The following is a 15,000-nucleotide window of genomic DNA, read 5'->3' as shown; positions in this document are numbered from 1 at the left end:
TGTAGTAAATAAATAAGCAATCAAATAGCAGTGGATAAATAAACAGTTAAATTGCAGGAGATATATTGAGAGTTAAATTTTGGTGGATGAGTAGTATATATCATTAACTTGTACAGGTTTACCTAATAGACAGTCCTATTAGTTTACTTGATTGTACTAATTTTGTTGTAGTATTTCTGAATAATTAAATTTGAAAATACAATACAAAAACGTCCGTAATCATCAAATTAGTTGTGTTCTTTCAGAACATGCTTAACGTCACATTTGAAACTAGTTCCTCATCCAGCTCATCTTGTCTTGTCAGCACCTTTTATTCGCCACCTTGACCCCTGTCACTCCGATCCCAACCAAAATGTCGGGATTTTTGTTCACATTCTTCTGACCTTTTCCCCCCCCCCCCTCTCCAGTTTCTACTCTCTTTTTAAAGTACAAGTCACATGATCTGCGAATTGGTTTTGTCTTTTAGCTCGAGGCCACTCGTGGACCCCCGCGAATCGCCGACCAGAGAGGCTACGTGATTCGCTGAAAGAGTTTGAGGTGCCCGCCTCTGCTCTTCAGTCTTCCACCCGCTACCCCTCCCCTCCTCTTCTTCCCTCTGGGGATTTTTAGAGTTTTCCCTTTCCGAAACGGTTGATTGATTAACAAATAGGGGCATTCTCTCTCCTTTCTGCCTCTGCCTTTGCTATCCCCGTCATTCTCGTTTGTTCTTTTTCCTCCCGCTCCTCTCTCATCACCTCTCTTTTGGCCAAGCTCTGTCATCGAGGGGGATATTTGAGGGGATCAGGGACCTGCTGGCTGCCCCCTCATCCCTTCCCTTCCTCCCTCCTTCTCTTCCTCCTCCTTTCCTTCCTCTGCCTTCTTTCACTCCCACCCTCGGCCCTGTACTTGGGGCAGTCATACAGACCTGGCTTTGTTTGCTAGAACCTGTCTGTGGCTACACGCGCGCACACACAGACACACACACACACACTCACCTCACTCGTAACCATTGTCTGAAACTAGAAACACCCCAGCTTACCTCCACGCCCCGTCCTTCTCCTCCTCCTTCGTCCTTCTCTCCACCCATCCAATCACCCCAGCTGGGCTTGGAATGTGGCAGGAATGACTGACCTTACACGCACACACACACACACAGGCAATCCAAGCAGGCATGCAAACCTGTGTTGGCAAGTTATGCTTACTGCCAACACAATGAATGTAAGTCTGAGGTTGTTTTACAGCCCTTCACTGTTTTCCGCAAAGTGGATGTGTGTGTAAAAAGGGTCCCTTCTGCAGCTCTTGTTATCAAAATGACTTGTGCCAAGCTCTACTTACTACCACTGGCTGAATGGTACTAGAGGTGTCAAAAAAATGAATAATTGAATGATTGGCGATTCTTGATTGAAATGATTTTTAATCAATTAAAAAAATATATAAAATAGATTTTATTTATTTATTTATTTTTTTTTTAATCTGTCTGGTCCAGCGACTCAGACCAATCATTTTGTTGAGGTAGATGATCATATCTGCTGTTCAGATTTACTTTGGAAAAGGGAAGTGTTGGATACTTCTCTTGTTGCCTTATTTGTATTTACCTGTATTAAATGTTTGGGTAGAATTGATCTAATATATACATAATATAAAAATAAATCATAGCGGTGTGTCTATTTCATGGGGTAATATAGTTAATCAGAGAACAAAAGTATTGATTTTGAATAGAGAATCGATTCAAAATAGTATTGTTGCCATACAAGGTACTCTAATATATTGTTAATATATTGTTTCCAGTACTTATGAATACATATATGTACGTGTGTGTGTATATATATATATATATATATATACATATATATATATACACACAGTACAGAAAATAAGTATTTGAACACCCTGCTATTTTGCAAGTTCTCCCACTTAGAAATCATGGAGGAGTCTGAAATTTTCACAGTAGGTGCATGTCCACTGTAAGAGAGATAACCTAAAAAGAAATATCCAGAAATAACAATTTAGGATTTTTTAACAATTTATTTGTGTGATAAAGCTGAAAATAGGTATTTGAACACCAACATTAATATTTGGTAGAGTAGCCTTTTTTTGCAATTACAGGGGTCAAATATTTCCTATAGTTCTTAACCAGGTTTGCACAGACTGCAGCAGGGATTTTGGCCCACTCCTCCACAAAGATCTTCTCTAGATCATTCAGGTTTCTGGGCTGTCACTGAGTAACACAAACTTTCAGCTCCCTCCAAAGATTTTCAATTGGATTTAGGTCTAGAGACTGGCTAGGCCACTCCGGAACCTTGATATGGTTCTTACGAAGCCACTTCCTGGTTTTCCTGGCTGTGTGCTTTGGGTCATTGTCATGTTGGAAGATCCAGCCACGACTCATCTTCAATGATCTGACTGAGGGAAGGAGGTTTTTGGCCAAAATCTCACATTACATGGCTGCAGTCTTCCTCTCCTTAATACAGTACAGTCTTCCTGTCCCATGAGCAGAAAAACACCCCCAAAGCATGATGCTACCACCCCCATGCTTCACAGTAGGGATGGTGTTCTTGGGATGGTACGCATCAGTCTTCTTCCTCCAAACAGGCACAGTGGAATTATGACCAAAAAGATCAATTTTGGTCTCATCCGTCCTCAAAACTTTCTCCCACGACTCCTCTGGATCATCCAAATGGTCATTGGCAAACTTAAGACGGGCCTTGACATGTGCTGGTTTAAGCAGGGGAACCTTCCGTGCCATGCACGATTTCAAACCATGACGTCTTAGTGTATTACCAACAGTGACCATGGAAACAGTGGTCCCAGGTCTTTTCAGGTCATTGACCAAGTCATGCTGATTCCTCACCTTTCTTAGCATCCTTGAGACCCCACGAGGTGATATCTTGAATGGGGTTCCACTCCGATTGAGATTGACCGTCATGTTTAGCGTCTTCCATTTTCTAATGATTGCTCCAAGCTGCTTGGCAATTTCTCCAGAGCCTTTCCATCCATGTGGAGTTGTACAATTTTGTCTCTGGTGTCTTTGGACAGCTCTTTGCTCTTAGCCATGCTGAATGTTTGGGTCTTACTGATTGTATGGGGTGGACACATGTCTTCATGCAGCTAACCACCTCACACGGGTGCATCTGATTCAGGATAATACAGTGGAGTGGAGGAGGACTTTTAAAGGTGGACTAACAGGTCTATGAGGGTCAGAATTCTAGCTGATAGACAGGTGTTCAAATACTTATTTTCAAATGTATCACATGAATAAATTGTTAAAAAATCATTCATTGTGATTTCTGGATTTTTCTTTTTAGGTTATCTCTCATGCAGTAGACATGCACCTACCGTGAAAAGTTCAGACTCCTCCATGATTTTCTAAGTGGGCGAACTTGCAAACGGGCAGGGTGTTCAAATACTTATTTTCTCGACTGTATATATATATATATATATATATATATATATATATATATATATATATATATATATATATATATGTAGTGTGTGTGTGTATATGTATATATATATATATATATATATAAATTTGAATATGTGTTTATTAAAGTGTATGTGTGTGGGTGTGTGTGTATATATATATATATATATATATATATATATATATGTGAATATGTTTGTATATATATATGAATATATATGTATATTTATATATATATATATGAATATGTGTGTATTAGTGTGTATGTATGTATATACTGTATATCCAATCGACTTTATGTATAAAACACATAAAGAAAACAATATAAAGCTTTCACAAAGTGCTACACAGGAGTTAAAACACATTTATAAGCAGGTTATAAGTAAGGAAAATAAAAAAATTAAAAACAACAACAACATTTAACTAAAAAGAGAATAAATACGTAAGATAAAATAGACTAAAATCACACAACTCTCATGCTAGTTTAAAAGCTAAGGATTAAGCATTAGTCCTTTATATCAAACTCTTGCTAGGTCTCCGTACTGAACTTGTTGAGGAAAGAAAGACGTTCACAAACCCATCAAGTTATTTTAATTCAACTGTAAGTATGATTGTTGTTCATCTTTAATGTCTCATTCAGGAACTGTTGCAGGCTAACACCTGCGTTCACACCAGATGGAGGAACAAGCATTGCTGCCAGGTATACTGTACACACAGACACACACACTGACACACACATTTTTGTAGAGTTGCACTTCCTCTGGTCCCCTCCAAACCAGGCCACTCATTAGTCTGTGGTTTTACTGCCATTTGATTAATGTGGTTTCCATTTTTGTCTTCTTCCTTGTGTCCTATTTGCAGCTCATACTGTGCAATGGCATACTGGTAACCTTGACCCTCAGCGGGCCCCAACTTGAGCAAGTGTGCATCGACCGAGCGCTAGTGGGCCGACTGCCAGGCGACACCGTGACCGATGGTTAGTCAGACAGTGTTCATATTTACTCCTTCAATGACCAAATGTGTTCTCTTTCTCTGTAAAGACTACGTCTCACTTCACACCGTGCTAATTATAGACCTCACCATTGCACGTAATGCTTTTAAGAACGCGGTGACTTCATCAGGTTTTAGAAGACTGTGTTTGACACAACCTGGCAACCTGTCGCAGGCACTCTTTATTACCACATTACATCTACCTCACACACACACGCACACACACATACAAGGTGCCACAGGTGAGCAAGGCGACTCCGGTAGCTAATTGCGGGCAAATCCTTTTGTGTTATGTGTCCAGGGGCCTTCCCTTAAGAGCATCCATCAGTGTTTTTCCTCCATTGCGTCTTCCTCCAGGGAGTCCCGCCGCCCCCCCCCCCCCATTCGCTGCACTACCCTCGCTCGGCAGACCTGGCAGGAGAGAATTAACACCGGCCCAAATCTGCTAATTATTTCTTTCTTTCTGTATCAATTATTTGTTCATAACATCGCCCTCCCTGCTTCCATGCGACGTCTCAAGACACCCGATAAAGCCCAGTAGCACACACACACACATTTGTTCTCACACAAGTACATATGTAATTAAAGCCGCACACATTCATTCATTTTTTTTTTTTTTAACGAAGACCGACAACTGTTTGTTGGTGCTGCCTCACTTTAAGTAGCATGCACGCGCAGAACACATGTACGCACACGTGCCCACAGGTACGCTTGCAGTGCGTTGCCTCCCGCTGTGCTCCATTCAAAGCCTCAGAGGCACTAATTATTAGAGTAATGGTTGTGCGAGGGTGGGTTCAAGGGGGGATTGTGTAGGTGTGTGCCCGTTAGAAGCTGTTCTCACATCTGTCACTCTGTTAAATTAGCCTGCTTAGACAATCAGAGGAGGCCAGAGCGGAAAGACTCTGTAGTACATTTTTGCAACGTGTACAATTAGAGAAACCGTTTGCTCTCATGTTGCAATGTGTGACTTGTCCATTACCAGTGCATTTAATGGCCTTGCACAGTCTGTGACTATAAACCCGTCAGCGATCCTTTTTCTGTTTCCCTGCAATGTTTTGTCTGATCTTGAATGGGATTGTGTTGAAAATCTATTTTCCCATCGGAGATCAATAAAATACAATCTAATCCAAAGCGCACCGACCGGGATGTAAGCCGCACTCACTGAATTATAGAAAGAAAATATTTTCCATAAAGTAGTGGCACCAGACTATAAACCGAAGATATATAAATTGTGAAACACGTAATTTACACAGAAATATTTTCATTCTTTTCAAACGCTGTCTGAAACATGGCAGTAAAACGGCTGATCAAACAAAACAGGACCCACTAGCTCCGGAGGCTAGCTCTCCGATCAACTAAACCAGTGGTTCTCAAATGGGGGTACGCGTACCCCTGAGGGTACTTGAAGGTATGCCAAGGGGTACGTGAGATTTTTTACAAATATTCTAAAAATAGCAACCATTCCAAAATCCTTTATAAATATAATTATTAAAAAATTATTCAACAAAATATGAATGCAAGTTCATAAAGTGTGAAAAGAAATGCAACAATGCAATATTCACTGTTGACAGCTAGATTTTTTGTGGACATGTTCCATAAATGTTAATGTTAAAGATTTATTTTTTTGTGAAGAAATGTTTAGAATTAAGTTCATGAATCCAGATGGATCTCTATTACAATCCCCAGAGAGGGCACTTTAAGTTGATGATTACTTCTATGTGTAGAAATCTTTATTTATGATTGAATCATTTGTTTATTTTTCAACAAGTTTTTAAGTTATTTTTATATCTTTTTTTTTCAAATAGTTCAAGAAAGACCATTACAAATGAGCAATATTTTGCACTGTTGTACAATTTAATAAATCAGAAACTGATGACATAGTGTTGTATTTTACTTCTTTATCTCTTTTTTTCAACCAAAAATGCTTTGCTCTGATTAGGGGGTACTTGAATTAAAAAAATGTTCACAGGGGATACATCACTGAAAAAAGGTTGAGAACCACTGAGCTAAACGGACTCAATAACTCCACGGTGACGTTTTGGTGAATTTACTGAAAAATGTGTTAAAGTTAAACAATATAAAAATAATGCAAGGTAATAATACTAATACAGACACTTGTAAACGTGTTAGCATATTAGCTAAAGCTTATCACTCTAACTTCATTACATTGCGATAGCACATACAAATATGCACTCCTACAGACGCCGCAAGTGGAACGGTTTATTAGTAAGAAGTATTTTAATTGTATTGTAAAATTTTCAAATGTTGCTTGGAGTGATGAATGAAGAATCTATAAGAGTAGAAACGCTATGGACGATTAGAAGAAGCAACAACACTTCTACTTCCGGTTCAAAGCTTTAAACAGCAGGAATTCACATTCATCCAGCAGCACCTGCAGTGAGCGAACTCGTCCAAACGTTGACGCCATAGCACAAACAATAACACAACCATTTCAGTGTCTTTGCATGTGTTTATGAAAACTATTTGCATTATGGCCGTCAGCGAAGAAAAATCCATAAATTAGCTCCACCGTTTTATAAGCCACAGGGTTCAAAGTGTAGGAAAAAAGTATGTAATTTATGGTACCTTCTTTACCCCCCTAAAGTCACACAAAAATCTCAAGAGGCTGAAGTGTATTTTTTTATGGAGCCAGACTACCAGTGACGACAGAAAAAGTGTGATGATGACCGTAGAATCAACGTAGTGGTAGTGTCATGTTGAAAGCGCTTCACACAGATTTGTCCTGGCTGACCAGTACAATATGAAAAAGTCACAATTACGTCAACTTTAATCGAAAAAAAAAAAAATGTGGATATTGCTTTGCAAAGTCAGCTATTTTGGTTATTATTAAACAGAGACGTTCATCACTATTGGCAGCCTGTCAGACTCCACTATTTAACGGCCACATGTCAATAAATCACAATCTCATGCAAAATGTATTTGATATCAGGAGTTTAATTAAAACAGAAAAGACCAATGAAAGGCTTAGGAAGTTTTGCATGTGATTCTTTTAAACAGAGTGTGAACCAGGAGGTACATGCAATATTGAACGTTTTGGCTATTTTGAAATGTTCTTAGACACTGAATTTTTGTGTTATTATTAGCTTTAAACAATAACCATCAAAAAGATCACACTGGAAAAACTCACAATCTCATCAAGTTCATATTTCCATAATGAGCCCAAAAAATCTAAACAAACTTAACAGAAGTCACAATCCCCAGAATAGTATTTTTAGTGAGACTGTTTTTAGGCAATATATCTTCTGAAGAAAATACTACTTTTGAGCATCACAAGTTTGTTCTAAGACACAAAACTTCACAATACTTAGTAATTACAGCTAATAATAAGTTATAATTGCTCATTTCTAGATGACCTTTAGGTTTTTAAAGCTGAAATATAATGTCTTCATTTAAGAAATCTTACCAAGACAATGCACAAATTATTATTTGCTTGCACAAGAATCTGCCATGGAACAAGTCAAAATTGTCTTGATAAGATTTCTTTAAATAAAACATTCAATTTAAACTTTAAAACCTTAAAAGTGATCTTGAAATTAGTGATTACAACTTATTATTAGCTATACTTACTAGTGTTGTGAAGTTTTATGTCTCGTAACAAACTTTTTATGCTCAGAAGTAGTATTTTTTTCCCTCAGAAAATCTATTGCCCAAAAACTATTTCTTAAGTCTCACTGAAAAAAATACAAGTCAGGGGATTTTGATATTTTGACGAGAAATTAGAAATATAAACTTGGTGAGATTGTGAGTTTTCTCAGTGTGATGACAAAGAAATACATTGTTGAAATATTACACTCTTGTGTGTGGTGATTCTAAAGACGGGAAGCCTTCAACAGGGGGCCTGCTACACCGAGGAGGGTCGTGGAATTTTTGGTTGACATTGTTTTTTGTATTACATTGTTATTTCTCCAACATATTGGGGTCCTGCGCCATTGAAGACTCCTGCTCTGGTATATGTGTTTCATTGTTTAAATGGAAATACTGAAATAATTCAGCTGTCAAAAATATTCAAAAATATTCCAAATCTTTGACAGTTTCCAACTTTAAAAAGTACTTCCTTAAATCCCCCAGGTCATTTCGCCGTACATAAAAGTTACTTGCCCGTATAGTTGATAAAGGTTTTATGATGGTGCCAGCATTACAGTGTTTCAGTTATGATGGTTGTAACAACCCTGTTTCCATATGAGTTGGGAAATTGTGTTAGATGTAAATATAAACAGAATACAATAATTTGCAAATCATTTTCAACCCATATTCAGTTGAATATGCTACAAAGACAACATATTTGATGTTCAAACTGATAAAAAAATTTTTTTTGCAATATTAACTTTAGAATTTGATGCCAGCAACACGTGACAAAGAAGTTGGGAAAGGTGGCAATAAATACTGATAAAGTTGAGGAATGCTCATCAAACACTTATTTGGAACATCCCACAGGTGTGCAGGCTAATTGGGAACTGGTGGGTGCCATGATTGGGTATAAAAACAGCTTCCCAAAAAATGCTCAGTCTTTCACAAGAAAGTATGGGGTGAGGTACACCCCTTTTTTCACAACTGTGTGAGCAAATGGTCAAACAGTTTAAGAACAACCTTTCTCAAAGTGCAATTGCAAGAATTTTAGGGATTTCAACACATACGGTCCATAATATCAACAAAAGGTTCAGAGAATCTGGAGAAATTACTCCATGTAAGCGGCATGGCTTACGTGGAGTAAGCCATCGAAAATGTGTGGCACATTATGAAGTGTAAAATACGACAGCAGAGACCCCGGACTGTTGAACGACTGAAGCTCTACATAAAACAAGAATGGGAAAGCATTCCACTTTCAATGCTTCAACAATTAGTTTCCTCAGTAATGTTTATTGAGTGTTGTTAAAAGAAAAGGTGATGTAACACAGTGGTGAACATGCCCTTTCCCAACTACTTTGGAACGTGTTGCAGCCTTGAAATTCTAACTTAATTATTCTTTGCAAAAAAAAATATATGGTTTGAGTTTGAACATCAAATTTCTTGTCTTTTTAGTGCATTAAATTGAATATGGGTTGAAAAGGATTTGCAAATCATTGTATTCCGTTTAAATTTACATCCAACACAATTTCCCAAATTATATGGAAACGGGGTTTGTAAATCCAAACATATCTGAGGACAGCCAGTGTCCCAGAAGAAAGAACCGTGCTCCACATTTAAAGTTCCAATACATTTCTACCTTATCTCCTTGCAGTTCATCATTTGCCAGCAGTGTTTTGGTTGAAAGGTGTGATAGGAGAAACGGTTCGGAAAGAAACCCTTGTAGTATTTGAATACAGACGATAATCCTGTCTTTGCTTCTGCGCTGGTCGAAGTAAATGTCGGGGAGAGACACTCCGTTCCGTGCAGACCGTGGAACAAAGACGGATTACCGTCCTTTCTTAAACTTAACATTGTCCGTCTTGTGCATCACTGTATTGCCACAATTGCGTCATGGTGCGCGCTCTATTACAAATGTTTACACCATCAAAGTCGGAGCGGCATCCTTTGGCCCAGCCGCACATATGCTCCCCGATTAAGCATCTTTAAGTGATTTTTCATAGCCCGTTTCATTTACTCGTATTATAAATGTGCTTTAGTTAAGCCCATTGGCTTCTTATGTCAACATGCTGCTGAGGAGATGGCATTAAATGGATTTGGGAAGGGCGGGGGTGCGTTTTATGCCTGTCTGCATGTGGCGGTAGCGCGTACATGCTTGAACATGCTTAAAGTTTTTTGTAATGCTTGTGGGTCTGAATATATTCACTGTATATATATTGTTGTTTTTAGCATATATCAAACACAGCTGCATTTGTATCTATGTTCGTGTGTGTGTTCGTGTGATTGTGTGTGTGTGTGTGTGTGTATAGTGGGGATCAGCATGGTCTGGACTCTAATACCAAATCAGCCACCTGGTCCCACATTGGGCCACAGACCGGTCTCATATCCTCTCCTTCATTTGGGAATGAATGGGATTAATCCTAATCCCGTTTATAGACACCCATAGAGATCAATACTAAACTGCCTTTAACTTGATTTGCCTTTAATCTATCACAAAGATGCTTAGTATTGCATTAAATGTTGTGTCTAAAAGCCAGTGCATGGCTCATAACTGTATTTCCTGATGCTTTTTAAGCCTTGAACCCATTCTGACAAATGCTTCCTAATCCAACTTCAGCATCGGGGACAGACAGCATCATCACTGACCTGATTTATGTTGTTCCGTTTTATACATTTTGAAGCATTTCTCCCATTTTTTCCCCCCTCTAATTATTTGCATGTTAAATTGGAATCTCCACGCAGCCGATTTATTTGAAGTGTAATTATAGCAATACCCTTGCATGTACATACACATACACACACACACACACACACACACACACACACACACACACACACACACACACACACACACACACACACACCGTGGTTAATTGTCGGTTAGATTTCCAAATCTTGGGGTGCAGCCTTACTCATTCAACTCAAAGCAGCATATCTGAGAGACATGTGTTACAAACCCACTCCCTTCTTTTCCGTTTAATTGGTTTCATAAACAGATTAATTTGAAGGGGGATGGGGTGGGGGGAGGGAGGGGGGCGCTTAATTGCTAATCAGTGTTTCCATGTGGCTCCTGAAGAGTTGAACAGGACCGAGCGTGTTTTGCCTCACAGAAAAAAAAAAAAAAGGCCTCCAAGCTTGCAGAAGACCGAGTAAAACGGGGAGGGAGGATGAACACAAGTTGGGAAGGGGACACAAAGTAGGAAGGAAGCCAGGATTACACATAGGAAAGAGGCAAAGTGGTTCATGTTGAATGCTGCGGTATGCACAAAAGTAGTGGGACTCATTTAATTGATTAGGTCGCCTGCAAACCAGTGTTAATTTTGACAGCAGTTTTCAATTTAGTTTTACTTAAAGTCTTTTGCCAAAAATGTATTTTAGTTTTAGTCAAATTGTATTTATCTAAGGCAGGGGTGTCAAACTTGGAGGAAAATCTATTCCCAAGTAGGCCGGACAACTTCAGATTGTTTTCTTTGTTTACAAATAGACCAGGTACAAATCAAAATGTACAAATCATAATGTTATTTTTTTGACACTTACATGTTGCGGTTAATAGTATTCTATTTTCATTTGTCGTTATTTATACTTTCTGAATAAATGATGTGAAATGTTCATCAGTGAAATGTTTTTTGGACTATAAGTCGCTGTTTTTTTCATAGTTTGGCCAGGGGTACGACTTATACTGAGGAGCGACTTATGTGTGAAATTATTAACACATTACCGTAAAATATCAAATAATATTATTTAGCTCGTTCACGTAAGAGACTAGACGTATAAGATTTCATCGGATTTAGCAATTATGAGTGACAAGACTGTTTGGTAAACGTATAGCATGTTCTATATGTTATAGTTATTTGAATGACTCTTACCATAATATGTTACGTTAACATACCAGGGACCTTCTCAGTTGGTTATTTATGCGTCACATAACGTACACTTATTCAGCCTGTTGTTCACTATTCTTTTTTTATTTTAAGTTGCCTTTCAAATGTCTATTCTTGGGTTTGGAATTTATCAAATAAATTTCCCCAAAAAATGGGATTTATACTCCAGTGCGACTTATATATGTTCATTCCTTCTTTATTATGCATTTTCGGCAGGTGTGACTTATACTCCGAAAAATACAGTAGGTAGGATTGAGTTCTTAAATAATCCCATCGGTGTTAATTTTTAATCTATCTGAAGATGAAATGAATAATAATATCATAATCATAATACAGGATATCATTATTGTAATTTACTTATTTTCTTCAACTCGTGTGGTTTATTGTGTACAAATGTAGCATCAGCTACAACAAAACTTGTGAATGCATGCATACTTGGTTAACAGCCATACATGTCACACTGAGGGTGGTGGTATAAACAACTTTGATACTGCTACAAATATGCGCCACACTGTGAAGCCACACCAAATATGACTGACAAACACATTTCGGGAAAACATCCGCACCGTAACACAACATAAACTAGACAGAACAAACACCCAGGACCCCTTGCAGCACTAACTCTTCCAGGACGCTACAATATACACCCCCGCTACCTCCTACCCCTGCCCCCATACACCACCACCTTAACCCTGCCCACCTCATCTCAACCTCCAAGCTGCTGTTTTGAGGCATGTTAGAAAAAAAAATAATGCACTTTGTGACTTCAATGATAAATATGGCAGTGCCATTTTGGCATTTTTTTCCATAACTTGAGTTGATTTGTTTTGGAAAACCTTCTTACATTGTTTAATGCATCCAGCGGGGCATCACAACAAAATTAGGCATAATAATGTGTTGATTCCACGACTGTATATATCGATATCGGTTGATATCGGAATCGGTCATTAAGAGTTGGACAATATCGGGATATCGGCAAAAAAGCCATTATCGGACATCTCTAGTTAGAATTAGCTTTGACTTACAGTTGTGTAAATGTCACCATGACTCACCTGTTGATGGCATCATACGGTGTCAAAAATGAAACTTTCTTACATGCACATATTACCATGTGGAACATGTTACATCCATGCATTTTCGTTTAGGCAGTGAGATATCAAACTTCCTTATCTCACAAAGAAAAGCATGTGATTGGCTCTCATTCGCTGTTAAAGAGCTGTGATTGGTTAGACACTACTCCCAATTTGTCCCACCCAGCTACTACCCCAAATTAGATATAATTGGATTTTTATTCTGTCAACATTTTCTTCTCGTTTTCATTTGTTTTATTCATTGTCAGCTAATGTTATTGTCTTTCTCTACGTGCAATGTTTTTTTTTAATTTTTTAACGCTTCAATTTCCTTACGGCCAAATAGGTTGTTGACGATAAGTTGGATGAAAATTATTAGTCAGCAAAATGAACACAGCTCCTAATTACCTTTAGTCACCCTTCAGTCCTATTTCTTCATCTTAGCAAGACATTTGGGCAATTTTATGCTTGGGAACCCATGTGGTAATGCCCTTTTCTGTCCCCGGTGCACCAAGCAGGCTCCATAACAGCACGCTTGAAAGAGTTTGCTGTGGAAGAACTTCAACAGGGACTGGAGCGGAGCCATGAGATTCACGTCCCATGTCCAAAATTAGCGACCTCTGACCTCACAAATGGACAAAAAGTCCTGCAGACACACTTCAAAATATTGTAGAACGTCTCTACAGACGCATAGAAGCTGTTTTAGTTGCAAAGAGGGGAAACAACTCCATGCTGTGCTTACTTTTTTTGCTTCCTGCCGGTGGATTGTCTGCATGTCCTCATGCTTTGGTTCATACAGGACATACTGTACATCTACAGCAGAGGTCTGCAAACTTTTTCCAGCAAGGGCCACGCTCAGAAGAATTGAAGGATGCGGGGGCCACTTTGATACATTTTGTATATGTAATATACTAAAACCAACACAATGTCGGTAAAAATATTCCGATATTTGTGTTATAAGCAAAGCAAATTACATATTTCAATTTATTTAATTTTTATTGATGTTAACTGCGCTTTAAAGTAAACTTTCCTTGCCTAATCCAACCCCATTAAAGGGGTCGTATTCAGATTTTTTTTTCTCCATTTAAAACACTTCCTTGTGGTCAACATCAGTGTTTTTCAACCTTTTTTGAGCCAAGGCACATGTTTTTGTGTTTAAAAAATGTGGAGGCACACCACCAGCAGAAATCATTAAAAAACGAAACTCACTGAACAATATAAAGTTGTTGTCGCAATTGTTGGATACGACTTTAAAGCATAACCAATAACCATCACTACAGCTCTTGTCTCAAAGTAGGTGTACTGTCACCACCTGTCACATCACGCCGTGACTTATTTGGAGTTTTTTGCTGTTTTCCTGTGTGTAGAGTTTTAGTTCTTGTCTTGAACTCCTATTTTGGTGGCTTTTCTCTTTTTTTGGTATTTTCCTGTAGCAGTTTCATGTCTACTTTGTTTTAACAATCAAGAATATTTCAGTTGTTTTCATCCTTCTTTGTGGGGACATTGTCGATTGTCACGTCATGTTCGGTTGTACACCGTGGACGCTGTCTTTGCTCCGCCGTAAGTCTTTACTGTCGTCCAGCATTCTGTTTTTGTTTACTTTGTAGCCAGTTTTAGTTTAGTTCTGCATAGCCTTCCCTATGTCATGATCCGTGGTCCGGATCATGTTTTGTTTAGTTCTGTTCTGTTAGATGTGGACTCCCTTAGTTCCTGTTTTGTGCACCCTTGCACAAAACACCCCTTGCACACAACTGAAATGTTTTTCTCTCACACACACTACTGAAACACTGTCACACGTATGTGAAAGCATTTCAGTAGTGTATTTGAGAGCATTTCAGTAGTGTGTATAAGAGTGTTTCAGGAGTTTGTGTGTGAGAAAAAGATTTCAGTTGTTTATATGAGAGCATTTCAGTAGCGTGTATAAAAGTGTTTCAGTAGTGTGTATAAGAGTGGTTCACTAGTGTGTGCTAGAGAAAACATTTCAGTTGTTAGTGTGAGAGCTTTTCAGTAGTGTATGTAAGAGGTAATTCTGAATTATGTCCCTAACGCCCCCTCATACTACTGTAACATC

At 38.4% G+C, this 15,000-nt stretch overlaps 1 protein-coding gene across 7 annotated transcripts in view; it reads left to right on the top strand.

Annotated features, from left to right (window-relative positions):
* wdpcp (WD repeat containing planar cell polarity effector) overlaps positions 1–15,000 on the top strand; it is a 174,207-nt gene that overhangs the window by 69,984 nt on the left and 89,223 nt on the right. For all 7 annotated transcript variants that reach the window (XM_061911332.1, XM_061911334.1, XM_061911337.1 and 4 more), the window contains 3 exons: positions 467–537; positions 4,044–4,103; positions 4,265–4,379. In XM_061911332.1, coding sequence (XP_061767316.1) covers positions 467–537; positions 4,044–4,103; positions 4,265–4,379 — 246 coding nt within the window. The remainder of the gene's footprint in view (positions 1–466; positions 538–4,043; positions 4,104–4,264; positions 4,380–15,000) is intronic.

The sequence above is a fragment of the Nerophis ophidion genome, linkage group LG09 (assembly GCF_033978795.1).
Source record: "Nerophis ophidion isolate RoL-2023_Sa linkage group LG09, RoL_Noph_v1.0, whole genome shotgun sequence".
Lineage (NCBI taxonomy): Eukaryota > Metazoa > Chordata > Actinopteri > Syngnathiformes > Syngnathidae > Nerophis > Nerophis ophidion.
This window is presented reverse-complemented; position numbering and strand designations above follow the sequence as displayed.